The sequence below is a fragment of the Panthera uncia genome, chromosome C2 (genome assembly GCF_023721935.1).
Source record: "Panthera uncia isolate 11264 chromosome C2, Puncia_PCG_1.0, whole genome shotgun sequence".
NCBI classification, from domain to species: domain Eukaryota; kingdom Metazoa; phylum Chordata; class Mammalia; order Carnivora; family Felidae; genus Panthera; species Panthera uncia.
The window spans coordinates 127,238,595-127,260,097 of NC_064810.1; the positions used below are offsets into that span (position 1 = coordinate 127,238,595).

Here is a 21,503-nt window from a genome sequence, read left to right on the forward strand (position 1 = left end):
ACTTCTTCTGAAGTCCTCTATCTTAAAGCCTTCTATATATTAATTTATGAAGAAAAAAGATTTGATATGCAAACAAAACTTGTATTTAAATGGCTTTTTTTTTTAACATTTTACTTATTTTTGAGACAGAGAGAGACAGAGCATCAACAGGGGAGGGGCAGAGAGAGAGAGGGAGACACAGAATCGGAAGCAGGCTCCAGGCTCTGAGCCATCAGCCCAGAGCCCGACGTGGGGCTCGAACTCACGGACCGCGAGATCGTGACCTGAGCTGAAGTCGGACGCTTAACTGACTGAGCCACCCAGGCGCCCCTTAAATGGCTTTTTCCTTTTAATTTTCTCCATTATCTCTTAAATGTTAGTGTAGTTGAGGAGAGGCATAGTTATAAAATTTAATTTTATTGCTAGAAAAGATGTGGCATTTGGGTTTTTTTCAACCCCTTTACATTACAGATATTTTAAAAATACTCTTTAGTAAGTGCTCAGTGGTAGTAAAGCCAGGTTTTGAACTCAGGCCTATAGACTTGCAGTGTTGTATATTTTTTTCTACATCATACTGCTTTTCCCCCCTATTGGAATTGGTCAACTTCATTGAAACCCCTTGGGTTGCCTGGGTGGCGCAGTCTGTTGGGCGTCTGACTTCAGCTCAGGTCATGATCTTGTGGTCTGTAAGTTTGAGCCCCGCATCAGGCTCTGTGCTGACAGCTCAGAGCCTGGAGCCTGCTTCGGATTCTGTGTCTCCCTCTCTCTCTGCCCCTCCCCGACTCACACTCTGTCTGTCTGTCTGTCTGTCTGTCTGTCTCTGTCTCTCTCTCTCTCAAAAGTAAAGATTAAAAAAAAATTAAAAGTAAAAAAGAAATTGAAACCCCTTGTCTTTGACCACACCCTCTTTACCCTCTATTTCTCTCTCTTTTTTAATCTTTAATTTTTTTTTTAACATTTATTTATTTTTGAGAGACAGAGCACAAGCAAAGGAGAGGGGGAAACACAGAATCTGCAGGCTCCAAGCTCTGAGCTGTCAGCACAGAGCCCAACGTGGGGCTCGAACTCAAAACTGTGAGATCATGAGCTGAAGTCGGATGCTTAACCGACTGAGCCACCCAGGTGCCTCTGCCTCTCTCTCTCTCTCTCTTTAAAAGAGAGAGAAAGCACACAAGTGGGGAGAGGGACAGAGGGAGAGAGAGAATCTTAAGCAGGCTTCATGCTTGACATGACCCTGGGATCGTGAGCTGAGCCCAAATCCAGAGTCAGACACTGAACTGACTGAGCCACCCAGGCACCCCTCTTATTTCTTTATACCTCCCCAAGATGCTACAAATTTGATTGCTCACTCTTTAGAATCCATGAACCCCTTATGACTCTATTTGACTTCTTATCCTGCCTGGGCCATGTGGGCATGGATCAGTTATTTCAAAAAGTATTTTCTTTATTATCAATTAAATTAATTCTTTGACTGTGGATATATACAAGTAATATAAGAGTTATAAAGTTTCCTGACCTTATATTTTTTTAATCTTCCAGATTCTTCTCACCTCTTGACTTTATAATAGTCTCTAACCCTAATCTTGGGTCATTTTATTTTTGCTTGAGAACAAAGTCATGAATCACGTTAACAGAATCTGGGACATATGTATGTTGCTTAATTTCATCTAGGCTGTAATCTCATCTTTTCATAAAATCTATGACTTATATACACGTTTTTTTTTTTTTCAGATCTTTTCTGTTCTTTGCAAACTATGAAGTTGCTTTTCTCATTTAGATTCCCACTCTCAGTTTATTGTCTTGCCTTCTGCTTAGTTCATTTTTGTCCTTGTAGTCACTTTCTGGCACAAGCTGCTTTCTGGGGATCACAGGCCCCTTGAAGTCCTCTTTACATTGTTGAAGACATTTTAGCACTCTATATACTCTATACAGTCTTTCTTTTTTTTTAAGTTTATTTATATATTTTGAGAGACAGTGCACATGTGAGTTGGGGAGGGGCAGAGATAGAGAGAGAGAGAGAGAGAGAGAGAGAGAGAGAGAGAATTCCAAGTTGGCTCTGCACTGCCAGCATAGAGTCCAGTGCGGGGCTCGAACTCAAAAACCATGAGATCATGACCTGAGCCAAAATCAAGAATCAGTCACTTAACAGACCATACCACCCAGGAGCCCCAACAAATATCTGTTTCATGCAGGTTGATGGGTCAGATTTTTCTTAAGCTTCATTGCCAAGAAAAGTGGTCACTCTGAAGCAGCTGATTTATTTTTAATCTGTATATGCTGTAAACATTTTGACTGGTCATGCTTCACACTTTATTTTGCCCATTGAAAACTTGAAGCGATGTTTAACTGTCCACACTAACAAAATAACCTTACCTCTAGTTTCTTCTTTTTATTTAAAATTCTATTAACATCTTCTTCCCTGCCTTCTTCATCTCCTGTGTGTAATGTTGGATCGCATGTGTTTCTTTTGTTTTGAAAAGGTAATACACACACACACACACACACACACACACACACATTTTAATAAAATCCAGTAGTACAGAAAGCACACTTGGAAAAATAAAACTCAATGTAGAGGATAATCAGCAAAATGAAAAGGAATTTGTGCTGAGGTTTCAGAAAAACTGTCAGAAGTCATTTTATTAATAAGTTCGTTAGCAGGAGGATGAACTAGTAAATGTTCATTTTAACCACTAGGACTTAGACTGAGTTTGTTACAGCTCTGTACACAAACAGGTGTAGATGGTGTTCTCATAAACTATTGCTGCTTTACACTAATTTATAAAGTTTGATGAACCATCAACGTTTCTTACTAGCCATTGTTTTATAGCTTTGTGTGATTACCTAAAAATGTTTTAGATAAATTTAACTACAGAGAAGATTCCCAGGCTTCATTGAAAAAAAGGTAAACATTTATAGCATAAGCAAGTATCTCATCTCCTTTCCCTGGATGGTAAGAGCATAGAAACAAATAAATTAATATAGAGAAAAGTGCACCCAATCCTTTTTATTGTTTTCTTAACAAATCTAGCTCATATAGTAATTTACAATACACTATAACCACAACAATAAAAGGTCTTATTAAGTCAAATCATGGAGGAGGGGGTAATCAATTTTTCCTTTAGTTATAATAGAAAATTTTTGAATGCCCACTATATGCCAGCCTCTGTACTTATTGAATATTGGCCACCTATTATGTGACAGTTACTTTGCTAGGAACTGGTAAACAAACACCACATGCTACTTGCCCTCATTTAATCTGCCCACTAACTCTATGCAAGAGGTATATTATGGCTGAGAAAATTTGAGGCTCAGAGAGGTTAACTAGATGGTTCAGAGTCACACAGTCATTCAATGGTGGAGGTATGATTTGAATATAGGTCTGTCTTATTCCAAAATTTGTGCCCTCCCACAAAGTTACAATATGAGTGTGCCAGAGGGGCAGGGGGAGTATAAGCACATACAAAGTCATATAAAGGCATGGAACCCAGTAACCTGCATTGCCTAGCTGAGCCTGCTGTTTTATCTGGCTTGGATAATCTTGTCTAGATGATTGGTGTAGCCTCCTCACTGGCCCCTCTATAGTCTATAGCAGCCAGAGTGACCCTCCTAAAATATGAACCCTATCATGTCACTCCTCTGTACAGAAACCTCCAGTGGAGGTTCCCCCCTCTATACCCCCATTCCTTTCTCCTGCCTCCATACCTTGAAATAACCACAGCCATTGCCATTAGTTTGTTGTATATCCTTTCAACTTTGGGTATTGGTTTATAACCTTTTTATTTAAACAAAAATAGGATAAACTGTACACATTCTACATATTCTGCAAATTGCTTTTTCTCTTATATTTACAGTTGAATAGCCTATGTTTTTTTTTTTAAGTTTGTTTATTTTGAGGGAGACAGAGACAACACAAGTGGGGTAGGGGCGGAGAGCAGGAGACAGAATCACAAGCAGGATCCACACTGTCAGCACAGAGCCGACATGGAGTTTGAACTCATGAAATCGTGAGATCATGATCTGAACTGAAACCAAGAGTCAGACACTTAACTGACTGAGCCACCCAAGCACCCCAAATAGCCTGTGTTACAAAGTAGAATGAGGAAAGTTTTCTGTTTTATTGGTTCCAGATTACATGACTATTTTATGATACTGCCATATGATTGTGAATTTTATCTACATAAAACAAATAACATCTTTTAAACAATTATATTTTTGTATCTACAACATGAAATAACTCATTTTAAAAATTACTGTTGCCCTAAGAGTGTAATGTTTGTTGTGCAGAAAGATTTTTCACCAGAGCAAACTCTTTAACTATACATGACTTGGCATAGATGCTTGAATTATAAGTAATTATTACAGTTTCTTTAAGAAAAAATTTTTTGATGTTTGTTTATTTTTGAAAGAGTGTGAGTGAGTGAGGAGCAGAGACACAGAATCTGAATCAGGCTCCAGGCTCTGAGCTGTCAGTCCAGAGCCCGACGTGGGGCTCGAACTCGCAAACTGCGAGATGATGACCTGAGCCCAAGTCAGACGCTTAACTGACTGAGCCACTCAGACACCCCAGTAATTACTACAGTTTCTTCTTTACTGTAGTTAACTCTCAGTTGAGCAATTTCAACTGCTTTTGCCTCCACTCATTAGTAGAGATAGTAAGGGTATATAAAGTAAAATGTAGGAGAACTGAGGGCCAATAATGGAGCCAGAGGACTTGGCTCTACATGATCAAGGCTAATGAGTTATTTGATAAATGCAATGTGCCATTGTAGGTAAAGACTGCAAACTATGGCCTCAGATTTGCTTTTGATGAAAAACAGGATTTCATTTATTTCCTTGTTTTAGTTTTGTATTAAATATGTTAAAACCTTTTCATTTTTAATTGCAGTCTCGAGTTATAGCTGTACTGGATTGGGAGCTTTCAACCATTGGTCATCCTTTGTCAGACTTAGCTCATCTCTCCATGTTCTACTTTTGGCCAAGGACAGTTCCAATGCTAAATCAAAGTTCTTATTTTCAAGAAAACATAGGTATGAAACCATCATGTTGCCTAAATTGCTATTAATATAAAATTATATTTATTATTCTTCATAATTAAAAGGTAAGATTATATAGCAATTTTAGTTAAGAACTTTTAATTAATTTCTTGAAATGTTTCTAAATCATTTTGTTCTTGATTTTTCTGAACATAGCATTTCACTTTTAGCAATTTATGATAAAATATAGCCTTTTTATATACATCATTCTTTTTAGAAGTCAACATTCAGAACATGTTTGTTATTCAGATTAATGGTTATTATATTCAGTTTTATACGCATATGCAATTTTATTACAGTTTGAAATAATCACCATGATATCTTTCATTAAATTTTACAGTATGTGCTATTTTTATAGGGATACCATCAATGGAAGAAATGATTTCAATATATTGCCGCTGCAGAGGAATTAATTCTATTCTTCCTAACTGGAATTTCTTTATTGCCCTGGCATATTTTAAAATGGCTAGCATAGCACAGGTAATTCACTCTTTTTAACCTGTGTTTCACTTTTATTTATTAATGTAATGTTCACAATATTTTCTGGTCTTCAGGAGTTTTATATTCTTTGTCCTTAGATCATTTTGCTTTCGATAATGACAAATACCAAATATGGTTGAATATGAATCCAGAATTTACAGAATAGGAACTTGGCAAGGGAAAAAACCGAGTAGCAAAATGTGTTATCACTTTTGGGGGAGGGGAGGGGAGAAAGACATAAAGAGAAAAAGAGAAAGCCATGTGAAGATTCGGTATTACCTGAATATCCATTTTAAGAAAGAGCTAAAATCTTTTAATGATGTTTGCTTCAAATATAAAACCATTTATTAACAAGGGCCATGATAAAGAAAGAAATAATTTTTGCATGTCCCAAAGCCTCGCATAGTACCTAGAATATAGTTGCCTCTTAATATATGTTTTTGAGAGAATAGATGAGTAAAATTTTCCATTTTCTAACAAGGTCATATTTATGTGATTAATTTTGAGAGGAAATTGAGCATACATTTAGTTTTTTATATTATGGCTTCATCTGAAACGTATTTGTCTTTATACTGATTTAGTTTCCATGTGCTTTGAATCTCGGGAGTTTATTTAAGAAACTGAGATGCTTTATCAGTGGCAAAGGGCTAGGGCTTGGTGGAATAAGTAAATAAGAGATTTCAGAAACAAAAAAGAATGGGAAAAGAATTAAGGTTTTTTTCCCCTTGTCTCCAGAGTCCATGCTATCCATGAACAACTGAAATGTCTTCTAGGATATAGTTGTATTACATTTCATCCTGTGTTTTAGAATCATGTTAATCACGTTGATTGGATGGGTTTCTCAAAATAGGGATTATGGTATGTTTTTTATATTTGTCAGCTTCCACGAATAGGCTTTGAATTTAAAATGGATTTTCTTTTCAAACAAAAGTTTGACGTGGGTTATGTTGAAATTAATATGTATGTCATACATTATATGTGGTAACCTTAGAGATGATCATAAACATTCTATTCTAACTATAAATATGAAATTGGAAATGATGGAAAAACTGTTAGGGTATATTATTGCATAAAGAATTACATGAAGAAATAAAACTAAAGAGATTCAGTTGATTGTGTTTGGGTGGAAGAAGCAAGGGAGAGGAGAGTGTGCTATGTTGAAAGCATAGAGCATGGAGAAGAGAGGCACCTGGGTGGCTCAGTTGGTTAAGCGTCCCACTCTTGGTTTCGATTCAGGTCATGATCTCCTGGTTCCTGAGTTCAAACCCCATGTTGAGCTCTGCATTGACAGCAGAGCCTGCTTGGGATTCTCTCTCTCTCTCTCTCTCTCTCTCTCTCTCTCTCTCTCTGCCTCTCCCCTGCATGTGTGCTCTGTCTCTCTCTCTCTAAAAATAAATGAACTTTAAAAAAAAAGAACATGGAGAAGAAAGAAAAACTAATTAGAATTCAACTAACACTGGTCAAGGAGACAGTTAACTAATTTAGGAGTCAAAAAAAAATGAGGGAAAATTTTCGTAGAGATCATGTCATTGCCTTCTCTTTAGTTTTATAGTTGTTTTGTTTGTTTGTTTTTTACTTTATTTTTGTGTCTGTAGATTTTCTTCCAGTATGAAGGGAAAATAGTGATCTTTAGAGGTGATATAATTTGCCAATTTGGTATCTTTGTTAGCTTCTGAACTCATTTTCAAGTTTGATTTGATTTCCAGTTATAATTCTGTTAGGATAAGAGTGTGTCAACCAAATTATGCATGTATAACTCTTTAATTTAAGAAGGTGTAATTATCCTTGCATGTAAATAAGTAGAATTGGTGATCTGATTTACATCTTGATACCTTGTGAGTTTAGGGACTCATAGCTGGGAAACTGGAAAGACTAGATAGCTGAAGAACAGTTTTCAATGAATCCTAATTGCTCTATGTTAATTTATTTATAGGGAGTATATCGTAGATATCTTCAGGGAAATAATGCATCTGAGAATAGCTTTCTGTTTGCCAAGATTGTGCAACCTCTGGCAGAAACTGGATTACAACTCTCAAAACGGTAAGCAAAATGAATTCCTTGGATACCTCAAATTAGAGCCTTTATTAGATATATGAAGGTTGTAAACTTTGGGATAGGGACTGTTTTTATTGATTACACCAGGATTGCTGCTGCCAATCACAGTAGTTTTTTGGTAACTCTCTTATATGCCTGAAAATCAAAAGACTTCAAATATAAAAAAAAAATTATAATCCATATTCATGATTAAAAGTAATTTTTTTTGCCAACTTGAGTCTATAAACTTTTAAAGACATAGATAAAACTCTCAAATGTTTTGTTTCAACGAACGTAACATAAGTTACTTACATATACCTATTTAAAATTACATATTACAGGGACGCCTGGGTGGCTCAGTTGTTTGAGCATCCAACTCTTGATTTTGGTTCAGGTCATGATCCCAGGGTCGTGGGATTGAGCTCCGTGTGGGGCTCTACACTGTGTGTGAAGCCTGCTTAGGATTCTCCCCAGCCCCTCTCCCCCACTCACACGCTGTCTCTGAAAAATAAAATAAAGTAACATAAAAGATGATTTATTAACTTTAGCAGTATTGCTCTTTTCTATCATATTTCATGAAACTTTATTCAGTCACTTCATAAGTGTCTCTGAAATCCATATCTCCATCAGTGGAGCACTTTTCAAGGCATCTAATTCACTTGCCAACCACACACTCCCATCTAAGTGCTGTGATCTATAGCACTTACTGAGTGCGTGGATGATGGTGTCCCTGGAAATACTGTCCAAGCCGTAAGTTCCCGTGGCATAACATTAGGACAGTTATGTCTTACAATTCATTTATAGATGGATATTTGTGTTCTCCTCAACATAACAGCTGACTGTGTTGCTCTTCATAAAGATCTTTAAAGTTCTTGTTTATAATGACAGCCAACAGTTGTACTTGTGAGGAATATACTAAGAATAATTACTAAATCTATTCAATTTCTTCACTTGCTTTTTTTAGAGATTGTGATAAGTGGCTTTAATAAAGATTCAAAACTACCACTGATTAAGGTCAGGCCAGGCTTATGTTTTACCAAGTAGTGCTTTCAGCATTAGCGTTTAATGTTCAAAGTAAAGGGATTCTGCATTCATTCCGTAATATGAAAAACTTAAGAAATTAGAAATATGGCTACTCCTGAGGTATATTTTGGGGGAGTTGGGGAAGTCTTCACATTATATTCAGAAGTACAGAATAATGATTTTGGACACCTTTATTACTTTTTTTTAATAAAGGACTTTTGGTACTACGCCACCACAGATTGATACTTCCCAGCAGTTTTTTGTACAGAGTAAGACAGGCCAGGAAGTTCTTATTAGGATGAAGCATTTCATGAAACAACACATCCTTCCAGCTGAAAAAGTAAGTACCATCCAAACAAATAGAATGTATTTGTGCTCAAGGACTGTTGATGAATGACGTCTGTTATCTCTGTTTCTAGGAGTACCATGGTATCCTATCCTATCCTTACCTCATTCCACTCTTCCCCTTAGCACTGAGCTACTGCAGAAGCTGATAAGTTTCTAAAATATGTCAAGGGAATGCTACAGATAAATGATTGGAATTAAAATTCAGTCAAAGGGAATTAACTGTTGTAAAGTTGAGATCCTAAATATATTAGAGTAAAGCATTACTTTAGGGCCTTTGCCTAAGGCTTTTTTTTTTCTTTATAGACTCCTTTGAGAATTAAGAAAACTGCAGAGTAAATAAGGTGGACATAACCAGAAAATTTTGCATATCATTTCAACCTATTCACAGATATACTGCCTCTCTCCCCATAAGTTACTATTTTAAGGTGTTAAGTAAATAACCATAAGTTCACTGAGGGTAGAGAAGTAACATGGTACATTCAGCCATTTAGTTAACATGTAAGTATCAGGTACCCTAATAATGGGTTAGGCATCTGGAGAACTATTGAAAGAAAAAGAAAGAACAAGACAGAGCTAATGCTTCCACAGAGCTTACACTTTAGCACAAAAGAAAGACATTAAATAAGGAAGATAAATGCTGTGAAGAAAAGATAAAAGCTATTATGAATAATACATAAGGCGGGTGGGGCCAGGTATGTGTTTGAGTTGAACACTGGTGTAGAAATTATAATGGTTTGATTCTAGTCCATTTCTTCTTCTACAAGTTAGATGGTCATGGGCAAATAACTTTAATTCTCAGTGCCTCAGTCTTTTCATCTGTGATGTGAATAGATATGAGTAGATATACAATAAATTCTCATTTTAATTTTCCATGATTCTGAGAAGTCTAGAGCTGGACTGACAAAATCAAATAGGAAACTGAAAAAGCCCAAAATTCTTTCAATAAAAATATTGAGTCGATATGTGTTTATAAGGCAGTTACTATTGTTGCTTAAATTACATAAATATTGTTGCTTGAATTACATTGTTAGTAAAGATCTGGCATGAGATTAATTTTGCTGACCAAGCAGGGTATAGTTTTTATTTTTTGTCTTTTGTTTTTTAAGGAAAATACTACTTAAATATGAGGAAGTTCTTTCTAAAATAGTCACCTCTTACATGTGTTCAGTGATTAAGATATCACTTTGGAAACTTTATGAACTAATTAGTACATATACAATCTTGAGTTTTAAAATTCTGAACTTTTGGGTGTTAAAAAGGAAATGCAACACTTTTGGTTCAAAATGGCAGTCTGAATTCAGCATTTATCTCCTTTCCCTCAAATAAAATACCATTAACAATAAAGAAATTTGTTTAAAGAAATAGCATAAGTTGCTAAAAGCACAAAAACAGAAATGGGACACATCAGAGGACTAAAGGTTTTGAAAAGAGAATGGAAATTGGATTTGGAAAGCAGAATGGATCATACCAAAGAATAACCTTTAACAGAAAAAGCCACATCTTAAAATCATTTTGAAATAAGAGAAGGCTGTAGCACAGGTGGTAACTTTTTTCATTCTTTTTTTTTTTTAATTTTTAATGGAGTCTCCTGTGATTGGCTGGTATGGAGAGCAAGAGTGAGAAGGAAAAGAGAAATCAAGTTGTTTGACTAATTAACCTGCAAGTGGCCCGTGGGGTTAGGTCTCTAACACTCCTGAATAGTAGTGGCATTTGCTTCAAATGAAAGGCTGTAAGAGTACTTTAAAAAAGTAAATGATCAGCTTAGACTTATCATGGTGATCATTTCATAATGTGTATAAATGTCAAATCACTATGTTGTACCTCAAAAGCTAATGTAATACTGCGTGCTAACTATACTCCAATTTAAAAAAAGACAAAACAAAAAACAAAATGAGGAAATTGAGGCCAGAGAAATTCAGCAAGTTGCCTAAATCAAAGAGAGAAGGAAGCCAATGTGGAACAGTGTGGAAAACCTGGCTCTTAGAGTTAGAGCATGGGTTCTGATTCAGACTTTGCCTAAATTCTACCTTCAGCAAAAAACTTACTTCAAACATTTGACAAACACTGAGCACCTCTGTATGCTGGTCACTATGCTAGATGGTGGGGACATGGTGATATTAAATCTTATTAAGGATGACAATATTAAACAGAGTTGATATCTTCACAGTCAAATGCAAGAGGAAGACAAACAGTGAATCAACAGTAACAACACTAGTTAATATGCATTAAGAACTTACTCCTCTGCCACTTACTGTACCAACAACTCATGTACATGTACACTGACTCATGTAATGCTTGCTGAGGGGGTACAATTATTACTCTGGCTTGAAAATGAGTCAGAGAACATTTAAGCTATGAGTAATACATTTAGAACTCGAAAGAAAGAAAAAAGAAAGAAAGGGGGGGAAGGGAGGAATGAAGGAAGGAAAAGAAAGGGATGGAGGGAGGAAGGAAAAGGAGGGAAGGAGGAAGGAAGAAAGAGAAAGGACAAACTGAAAAGAAAGAAAAGAAAGAAAGAAAGAGAAAAAGAAGAAAGAAAAACTAAAAAGAAAGAAAGAAAGGAAGGAAATGAAAAAGACAATAACAGCAACAACAAATTATCCGTTTCAAAGAAGCCAGGGCTTCAACATGAGGGTTAGTCCTCTAGAGTCCTCCATTTTTGGCTTTTTTCTTTCTTTTTTTAGTGGGGGTATGGTGTAGACCCCCAGCTTGCCTGTCAGTTTGCCTGATTCCTATCTACTCACCCTAAAATGAAGCATATTTGTTGACATGCTTGTGCTTGGAACCAGCTGATTATTCGAAAGAGAGGCCACAATTGGCAGAAGAAACCAAGTAGCCTTGCTCTTTCATTTATAGATGTGAATGGGAATCAAAGGAAGCATGCAGCACAGAAAAGAAGTATCACAAATTGGCTTGTGATACATCTGCTGAACTTAATAGCATACAGCTATGAAAATATTTACAAAGAATTTTCAATGTAAAAGAAAATGCCTTCTTATAAGTAAAAAGCAGTCTATAGCTTTAAAGGGAAGATTGTCAATATTTTATGTGGCAAGGAAAGCAACAATCATTTTTTCGTTGCAGATTGTTCAGATCTAGAATACATCCACACATAATAACGTGAACTTTTTCTTCCATTAAAAATCTTAAACTGGGATGCCTGGTTGGCACAGTCAGTGGAGCATGTGACTCTTGATTTCAGAGTTGTGGGTTTGAGTCCCATGTTGGGTGTAGAGATTACTTGAAAATAAAATCTTTGAAAAAAAATCTTAAACCGACATCTGTAAAAATGTTTTATCCTGTAGAATGATTCTGAACAATACTAATCCCTGTCTGTGAACATCGACATTTGAAATATCTGGAGAAAAGTAATTAGCTTTCTCAAAATGGGAGGGGGAAAAGTCTATAAAATTCTATCCAATATTATTATAACTAAGTTTGTAAAAATTAAAAATCATGTATAGAAAAAAAATGTCTAGAAAGCAAGATTATGTCACATAATGCACCAGTTTTTTAGCAATACACATCTTTAGTAAGACTCTTAATGAATTTTTCATAATACTTTTACATATTTTTCCAAATTTTTATAATGGGAAAAAAATAAGCTTCATTTAAACTATTCAAATGACCATGGAAATTCCTTGGATATCTTAAAGTGAGAACATAAGAACCCATTACTTATGAAAATGTTAAAAGGCAGTTCTTCCTATTTAAAATGGATAAGGAGTCCTAAAAAATAGCATGTAAAACAGGAACTAGCAACATGTTCTTGAGAACACACTTTTAACGTAATGATAACATTAGCCATATTTTCCTACTCAATGTAATAATGTACTGGCAAAGAACTATTGTTGCTTCTTTCTAATAGACTTAAGTTTAAAGTGAAAAACATATTATATGGCAAAATTATTTGTAGGCTCAGATTTAAGATTCTGAACCAACATACTTCAAAGCCGCATCTCAATCAGTGAATGAGGAAGTTAGATGTTAAAGGCGTTATTCGGGGAGAACTGATCAGGCACCAAACTTATTTTCTGCTTCCTTCTGTTTTTCATACTCTAAGAACTAAAGAGAACTTCATTCTGATGAGATATTTAATTCTGACTCCTGCCATACCACAAATAGATTTTGCAGATCTCTTGAATGGATAGACTTTAGGAATTTTTAAATCACACAAGTTTTTAAATAATTATATAAACATTGGCATATTTTAACTTCTCAGAACTGTAGTATCATAAACTGTAGTATCATAACTTCTCACAAACTGTAGTCAGAGATGAGGAATTTGTAAATGTATTGCATAATATATTTCTTATCAAACACAGTAACATTGACTATTTCCACGGCAATACGAGGGATGGAAATAATAAACAACCCTAAACAGGAAATCTCCAATTTAACTGACTTCCTGACACAAATGACAAATGCTGTTTATCCTATTGGCTTTGAAAGAGCTGTCCTTTGTCTTCTTGAAGTTTTCACTAAATACATCAGTACCCTGGACTGCCATGCTTTAATAAAAAGAACATTTCTGAATATTGTATGACTGTAAAGTGATAGAACAATTTTAGAAAATGATTTTGTAATGTGGACTTGTGACAATATTCATAGCCTTTAATCTAGTAATTGTACTAGCCTAAGTGTAAAAAAAATAAGTACAGAGATGAATAATAGCAAATATTGGAGAATGCCATCATAGACCGTATTTTAGTTCATCTTGATTCTTTTAGTTGCACAAATTAGAGATTATTGTTACTGTTTTATGTAGCTAGTTTTTTAAAACTTTTTTAAAGTTTACTTATTTATTTTGAGAGAGACAGAGACAGCATGAGTCGGGGAGGGGCAGAGGGAGAGGGAGAGAGAATCCCAGGCAGGATCTGCAGCACCATCAGCACAGAGCCTGACGTGGGCTCGAACCCATGAAACTGCGAGACCATGACCTGAGCCAAGACCAAGAGTAGGACACTTAACCAACTGAGCCACGCAGGTGCCCCATATATAGCTAGCTTTTAATTTAGATTTACCCATATATTTATCACTTTATTTACTGTTTCTTCTTGCAACTCAGATGTTTCTTTAGCGATCAACTTTCTTTAATGAGAATCTGCTAGTAACCTTTTATTTGATAGTTCTTTTTTTTTCTTTTTTTTTTTTTTTTTTTGCTCAGGAGAGGGAACTAATGGTTCAGATTCCTTGTCTCTCTCTCTGTTTCTTTATTTCTAATGCCTTTATTTTGTCCTAATTCTTGAAAGATTGTTTTATTGGATATAGAATTCTAGGTTGACAGTTACTTTCTCTCAGCAAATGAAGGCGTTGTCCCACTGATTTCTGGCTTCATTTGTTGCTCTGGGAAGTCAGTTCTCAGTCTTACTTGTTTATCAGTGATCTGTCCTCCCCTCCTCTTTCTCCTGTTAAGAGCTTTTATTTTTCTTTGGTGTTGTATAGTTTGTGCTTTGGCTTTACTTTGTTTTCTGAATTTGAAGATTGGTATCTTTCATCAGTTCTAAAAACTCAGAAGTAAATGTTTCCAGTATCCCCTCTTGTTATACTCTTGATCTTGGGCCCTAGTTAGACTGATGTGAGAACATTTCTCTATTTCCATCATATCTGTTACTCATTCATATTTTCCTTCTATTGAATTTCTGTGCCTCATTCATAGAAAGGAGTAATTTCTTCATTCTTTTTCTTCCAAATTATTTTTTTTCTGCTATATCTAATCTACTTTTCAACCATCCATAGAACAGTGGTTCTCTCAAAAGTTGGAGAGTGTCAGAATTGCCAAAGCTAGTAAAGAATACAGAAGCCCTAGGCTCATTGAAGTAAAATAGGTCATGGATTCTTGTCTTTTCACCAAGTGCCCCGAGTGATTCTGATACCAATGGTGTTTGAGAACAACTGCCATTGAATTTTTAACTACCATGGTTTTTTTTTTCCCAAGTTGCATTTGGTTCTTTTCTTTTCTTTTCCTTTTTTTTTTTTTTTTGGTTCTTTTTCAAATTTGGCTTATTCTGATAACCCTTGTCATACTTTTAATTCCTTCCTTTATTCCTGAAATCTATTGGACACAAATACTTTATATTCTGTATCTGATCATTAGTTTGTAGTCTTTGGGGAGTGTGAGTCTGTTAAACTATTGGTTTTGCTAATTTTTGCTAATGGTGGCTTGAAACAAGTACTTTAGCAACACTTGAAAACTCAGGCTTCTTTATTTCTGACCTTTGAGAAATTTCCTTATTTTTCTTCTGACACAGCTATTCATTACTACATGTATTTTTAAAATTATTTTAAATATTTTCTCTGGCATTTTTAGTTGTTCTGCTTTAAGAGGGGTTCTTATGACCATCCGGTGTGCTGTTGCTAAAATTGGAACATTCAAATCTTAGTACAAGATTTTGTAAGGCTGTCATCTAATATTGAGGCAGCATAATTTTGTGAGTAGCAAACCTCTAGAATTTTTTATACTCCTATATCTGGCTTCATAAAGAAATATTACTGATCAAATAGCAGCTTTAAAAACCTCTTCATCTAAATATGTTTACTTTGGATATTAGCAGCTTATGGCATTATTTACTTTGTATTAACTTTAGCTAATGAACTTTTTTCTTGTTATTACTTTAAGGAGGTAATTGAGTTCTATGTTCAAAATGAAAATTCAGTGGACAGATGGAAAAAACCTTTAGTGATTGATAAACTCAAGGTAAGAAAATAAGAAAACCTTTAATAATGGAAAATTTATATACAGGTTTTTGGTTTTTTTTTTAATGCAGGTGTTTTTTGTTTGTTTGTTTTTTGAGACATCAGTTTGTTATTTGCTGTTGTTCTGTATGTAGTGAATAAATACATCAATAACTTTTTAAAAAGAAAATATAGAATATGTAGTATGCAAATTAGGCTACATAGTGTTTTGTGTATGGTATGTGATGAAGACAGAGACAGCCTCTTAGAGCTGCTCAAAGAAAAAATATGGTCAACACCACTCACTACCATCTGTCACTCAATTGAGACAGAAGTCAAGCAAGACATTTTCCCACCTGGGCTCAATCTAAATTTGATGTTTTTAAATCTTAACCATCACACACATAAGCAACTGAACTGTGCAAAATAGTATGTGTGGCATAATTATGCTCAAATGTGGGAGATTCTGTAAGAATTCTGTAAGACTCTGTAATCATAATTCTGTGATTCAGTAAGGAGTACCCAAGAAAGCAAATTTAGTTTTTCAGCCAAATCTAGGGAAACTTGGAGGAAAAGGCATTTCTTTGATGCCTTTTGATTGTTGTTTTATAATGAATTAATAACTATTTGGTTTCACACACTGTAGGATAAATGAAATGAATAATTTCATAAGTGTTTTTAAATTGCAAAAAGTATAAATAACAATATCTTTTAAAAATAAACTATTTTAGTTCATGGTAAATTATGATCACACTGGCGTATTCATCACCTTGACAGGAAATGGCCAAAGCAGAAGGCCTCTGGAACTTGTTTTTGCCAGCTGTAAGCGGTCTCAGCCAGGTGGACTATGCCTTGATTGCTGAAGAAACAGGAAAATGCTTTTTTGCTCCAGATGTCTTTAACTGCCAAGCACCAGGTTACTACATTATTTAAAAACGAAACTTTCTCAGATATTTTGAGGAGTGTTTGAAATTTGTCTATTTTATGACAGGAAGTTTTTCTACACAAAATCATGGATTTATAAACTTGTCTGTAGTTTTACTTTTCACTTACTTTGATTTAAATATTAAAAAATGGATCCAGTGTCCTCATTGGATTATTCCTTGGTTAAACATCATTACATTAAGAGTATTAGTGAATAGAGATCACCACCAAAGGGATTGCAGTATAAGGATTGCAGTTTCATGATTGGGTATTGGATATTTCTATGGCTAGTTGGAATGGCTAGAGAGTTCTAACTCTTTTGGTTAGCCTGTCTCTCCATCTATTCACTAATTATTTAGTGTTCTAGATCCTTGGGATATATCAAGGAAAAAAATACACAAAAATTCCTGCCCTCATGGAGCTGATATCCTAATGGAGGGAAACAAATAAATAATAAATATAGGGGCACTTGGTGGCTCAGTCAGTTAGGCATCCAACTCTTGATTTTGGTTCAGGTCATGGTCTCACGGTTTATGGGATCGAGCCCTGTCAGGGTCTGAGCTGACAGTGTGGAGCCTGCTTGGGATTCTCTCTCTCCTTTCTTTTTGCCCCTCCCCTGCACTCTCTGTCTCTCTCAAAATATATAAATAAACATTAAAAAAATAATAATAATAGGGGCACCTGGGTGTCTCAGTCAGTTAAGCATCTGACTTCAGCCTAGGTCATGATCTCACAGTTTCTGAGTTTGAGCCCCACATTGGGCTCTGTGCTAACAGCTTGAGCCTGGAGCCTGCTTCAGATTCTGTGTCTCTCTCTCTCTCTGCCCCTCCCCCACTTGCACTCTGTGTGTGTGTGTGTGTGTGTGTGTGTGTGTGTGTCTCAAAAATAAATAAACATTAAAAATAAATAATATAATAAGTAAATTATGTAGTAAGTTTGAAGATGAAAAGTGCTTTGGGAATAAAAAACTTAGGGTAGGGGGGAGTGCTGGAATGCTAGGGAACAAGAAATGCAAATTACAATTTAACATGGAATGGTCAGGATCGGCCTTACTGAGAAAATGACATTCGATAAAGACTTAAAGAAGATGAGAGAGTTAGCCATGCTGATATCTGGGAGAAGAATTTTCATAGCAGAGGAAACAGAAAATGCAAAGACCCTAAGACAAGAGTGTGATTGGTGTATAGCCAAGGAGGCCAGCGTAGTAGGGAGACTAGTAAGAGAAGATAGCAGAGAGGAAAGGGCATTATAGGGTAGGTAATGGCTTCTACCTTCTGTGAAACGGGAAGCCATGGGAGATTTGAGCAGAAGAGTGACAAGATTAACTTCAGCTTTAAAAGAATCACTTTGACTACTATGTTGAGAATTAACAAAATGAGGGAAGGAAGGAAGCAGGGAGTCTCTTGTAATAATCCTAGTTAGAGATGATGGGGATTTGTTTGTTCTGGTATCAGTGGAATAGAAGTGGAAAGATTCTAAATATATTTTGAAGGAAGAGCAAAGAGGATTTCCTGATTGGATATGAGGGAGTCAAGGATGCCTCCAAAGGATGCCATTAAAAATTGGAAGGATAAGGAAAGAAGGCCAATTTTTCTTTAAAAAGGTAATATGGAAGGTATAAACCTAGAATGTAGTCTGTAGAAGATGTTTTCAAACCTGAATTTGCCAAAGACCTGGCTAAGGAACTTAAAAAACAAATTCGCAGGCTCCATTCCTGAAGATTTGATTCAGTAGGTCTAGGGTAGACCCTGTAAATGTCTTTTGTTTTTTCCCCCCAAGTTACTTTAGTTATTCTGTTGCTACTAGTCAAGGAATAACATTTTATTTGTTGTAGAAGGATGATGGTATGATATCCTATGTTGTCACTGCACAAGTTAGACTTTGATATTGCCTATTGTGCTTATTGTATGGCTCTAGTGCTAAAGCTCTCTCAAAAAGGGTTAATGAAGGATGGAACTGCCAAAAAGAAGAATATTGGATGTCTGAGAGAAAACACAATATGGTTGCATAGCACAGTGTTTGCACCCTGGACTTTAACTCTCATTTATTTCCAACTATTAAGATAGTTCATGGACTTCTGATGATGGTTGAACTTATCCCTGACGTGGTAAGTGGAAGGAAATCCTCTTCAAAACACCAGTTTATCAAATTACTGCTGTACTATATTTTAATCTAATAATGAGGCTATTGTAAAAATCAAGAAATCTATCCTAGAATTTCTAAAGATTTCATCTCATTTGTGTGAAGCTATTATGTTATGCTACAAAGGGGGCATAATTTCATGGAAGGATTACTGGTAGTCTTTTATTTAGAACTTTTTTTTTTATTGCTACTCATAGTAAGAAATTGTGACCCAGTATGTAGCCTATGTAGTTTTATGTGTATATTTGTGGATGGATTGTACAAGGCAGGGGGCGGGGGGCGGGGGGACTGAAAAAGAGTTTTGTGAAATAATAGTTTCCCTTATTGCATGCAACATATTCAGATATTTTCCACTGAGTCTAATCTAATGTATTCTATTCTGATCTATTTCATTTTTTAAAGAATGTTAGCCATATTCCATTAAATTTATTTCATGACCTACTAATGGGTCATAATATGAAAAATAATGCCACAGAAGACTTCCTCTGTAGACACTGCTCTGCCACTATTTCTTCATTTGACCCGTGAACTCACTTTTCACTGGAAGGCCTTTTTTCTAGCATTAAAATTTCTAGTATTAAAGTTTCATGAGTCTATTAGTTGTATTATCTAAATGACATCACCGTTCTGCTGAAATTTTTAAATTGGCCAGGAAAATACATTTTCTTTGACCAAAGTTTGATCAGCTACTCTCCTTAGCAAACAAAGATGTGTAAAACTGTTTAAGTAGAACACTAGGCGTTTACTCTTTGTGGTGGAGCTATCTTCATGAAGCCCTTGGGGACTGGGTTTTGGAGCATTTCCAGAGCAGATGAAGAAGGGAATGTAACTGATGTCAATTAAATACTTTGGGAGTTTTCTTAAGCATAAAAGATGAATTTCTACTCAAGCTTCTCAAATAGTTCTAAAACCTTATGGGAACCATATGTAGCTTCCCAATTTGTCTTTTGTTTTTTTGCCCTTCATTAAGTCATACAGTATTATATATTGGGATATTGAAAATAGGAATTTTTTAGAAATGTTTATTGATTTATTTTGAGATAGAAAGAGCACCAGCGGGGGAGGTGCAGAGAGAGGGAAAGAGAGAGAATCCCAAGCAGGTTCTGTGCCATCAGTGCAGAGCCCCACATGGAGCTTGAACTCACAAACTATGAGATCATGACCCGAGCCGAAATCAAGAGTTGGACGATTAACCGACTGAGCACCCCAGGTGCCCCTGAAAATAGCAATTTTTAATTCTAAAGCTCTTACTAGAAAATTTGGGGGCCTTGGGGCTGATTTGGGGGCTGGTGATTTTTTTGTAGAAATAATTTACCTAGGCTTTTTCCCATCCTGTAAAATATAACTTTGTTTTGCCAGCTTCTCAGAATAAACTGATAATTTTTGGAAAGATCTAATTCAGTATTTACTTCATTGGAACTATAACAAGAAACAATTTAAAATAAGCAAAGAAAATGATGAGTTTCATTAATTATAACTGAGGACTCATTTTTTCCCTCATTCAAAAAGCTTTTAAGCTTTAACAAATTTTAAGAATTTGTTCATCTATACGAATTTTGTGCATTTTAGTATAACTTTGGCTCTGTTAGTAGTGTCTAACCAGAGTGCAAACATATTTTAAGAGACTTAACATGGATTTAACTCAGCTTTCATAGGCATTTCAGTGACTATCCATAATGTCATTTTAAGAGGTGATATTGAAAAATGCTTCCTCAAAATTTTGAGTAATCAGTTTTCAAAGGAAGGGTTTCAGATAACATTTTTTGAAGTTTGATAGGAGTGAATATCAGAGGAAAGCCTCTAGAGCATTTTGCTCCATAGCAGACATGAAGTATTCTTTTTTTTATATGAGAATGATACTAGTGTGTCAGTCACTGAACAACACCCTCTGATGTGTTGGAAAGGGTCTTTGAAGTTATCTGCCGTCACTTTCTATCAGGGATTCTGTGTTTAGCATTCTCGAGATTCGACCTGGTATTTTCTAGATGGTAGGGGGCACACAGAAGTAAGAGCATTGGTAGAAGTAGAGACAATTGCTCTGTGAGTTCAGAGGAAGGAGATATTTCTGACTGGGTAATCAGAGATTCTTCACAATGCAAGTGGCTCAGAAGCAGGAATTTACTTAGGAATGATGGGTAGATTTGTACTTGAGAGAAGGCTTGGCACAAGCAAATGTATGAAAGTTAGAAAGCACAGTGTATGCTTGAGGAACAGGAGTCTCAGGGCTGGATTCTCAATAGAACATGTAATGATAATTGTTTTCCAGGAGCCATCACCCCTAGCAGAGCATATTTGCAAGAGAGCCGGGAAAGATTAAGCCAGTAAATTGTTTCCCTTAGTCCTAATTGAGTCAGACTTCATTAGAGCCATGCTTTATTGAGATGAAGCAAACAAGTGTGTGTAATTCACAAGTTGAATAAATGTGCACCAAATGCCATATACTTATAATAACTATGTCATATCTTCATTATAAATTATATTTACATTTTATGTTTCAAAATATTTTTGTTAGCAAATACTTAAAAGGTACATGTGTATATTGTCAACATAAGTTTGGATTTCGTATTGATAAATTTTTAAATGTAAAAGAAATGTTTTTTCTTATGTATAGACACAGGGAACATGGAGGTGCTCCACCTATATGGAAGTGAAAAGCAGAAGCAGCAGTGGCTTGAGCCTCTTCTTCAAGGAAACATTACGTCCTGCTTCTGTATGACAGGTAAAAGCAAATCACGGTTCTCCCCTTGTGCAGGGAGTTATCCTGGATAACTATTAGCTATTATGGATGAGCTAAAGAAAGGAGGGAGGTGCCTCTGTGTTTCAGGCAAATTCACCCATGGCTAGAAATGTAAATATGATTGT

At 35.6% G+C, this 21,503-nt stretch overlaps 1 protein-coding gene across 2 annotated transcripts in view; it reads left to right on the forward strand.

The window, feature by feature from the left end:
* ACAD11 (acyl-CoA dehydrogenase family member 11) overlaps window positions 1-21,503 on the forward strand; it is a 92,562-nt gene that overhangs the window by 23,138 nt on the left and 47,921 nt on the right. For both annotated transcript variants that reach the window (XM_049629815.1, XM_049629816.1), the window contains exons 6-12: window positions 4,868-5,009; window positions 5,374-5,495; window positions 7,429-7,535; window positions 8,766-8,892; window positions 15,520-15,597; window positions 16,353-16,491; window positions 21,253-21,360. In XM_049629815.1, the coding sequence (XP_049485772.1) occupies window positions 4,868-5,009; window positions 5,374-5,495; window positions 7,429-7,535; window positions 8,766-8,892; window positions 15,520-15,597; window positions 16,353-16,491; window positions 21,253-21,360 (823 nt within the window). The remainder of the gene's footprint in view (window positions 1-4,867; window positions 5,010-5,373; window positions 5,496-7,428; window positions 7,536-8,765; window positions 8,893-15,519; window positions 15,598-16,352; window positions 16,492-21,252; window positions 21,361-21,503) is intronic.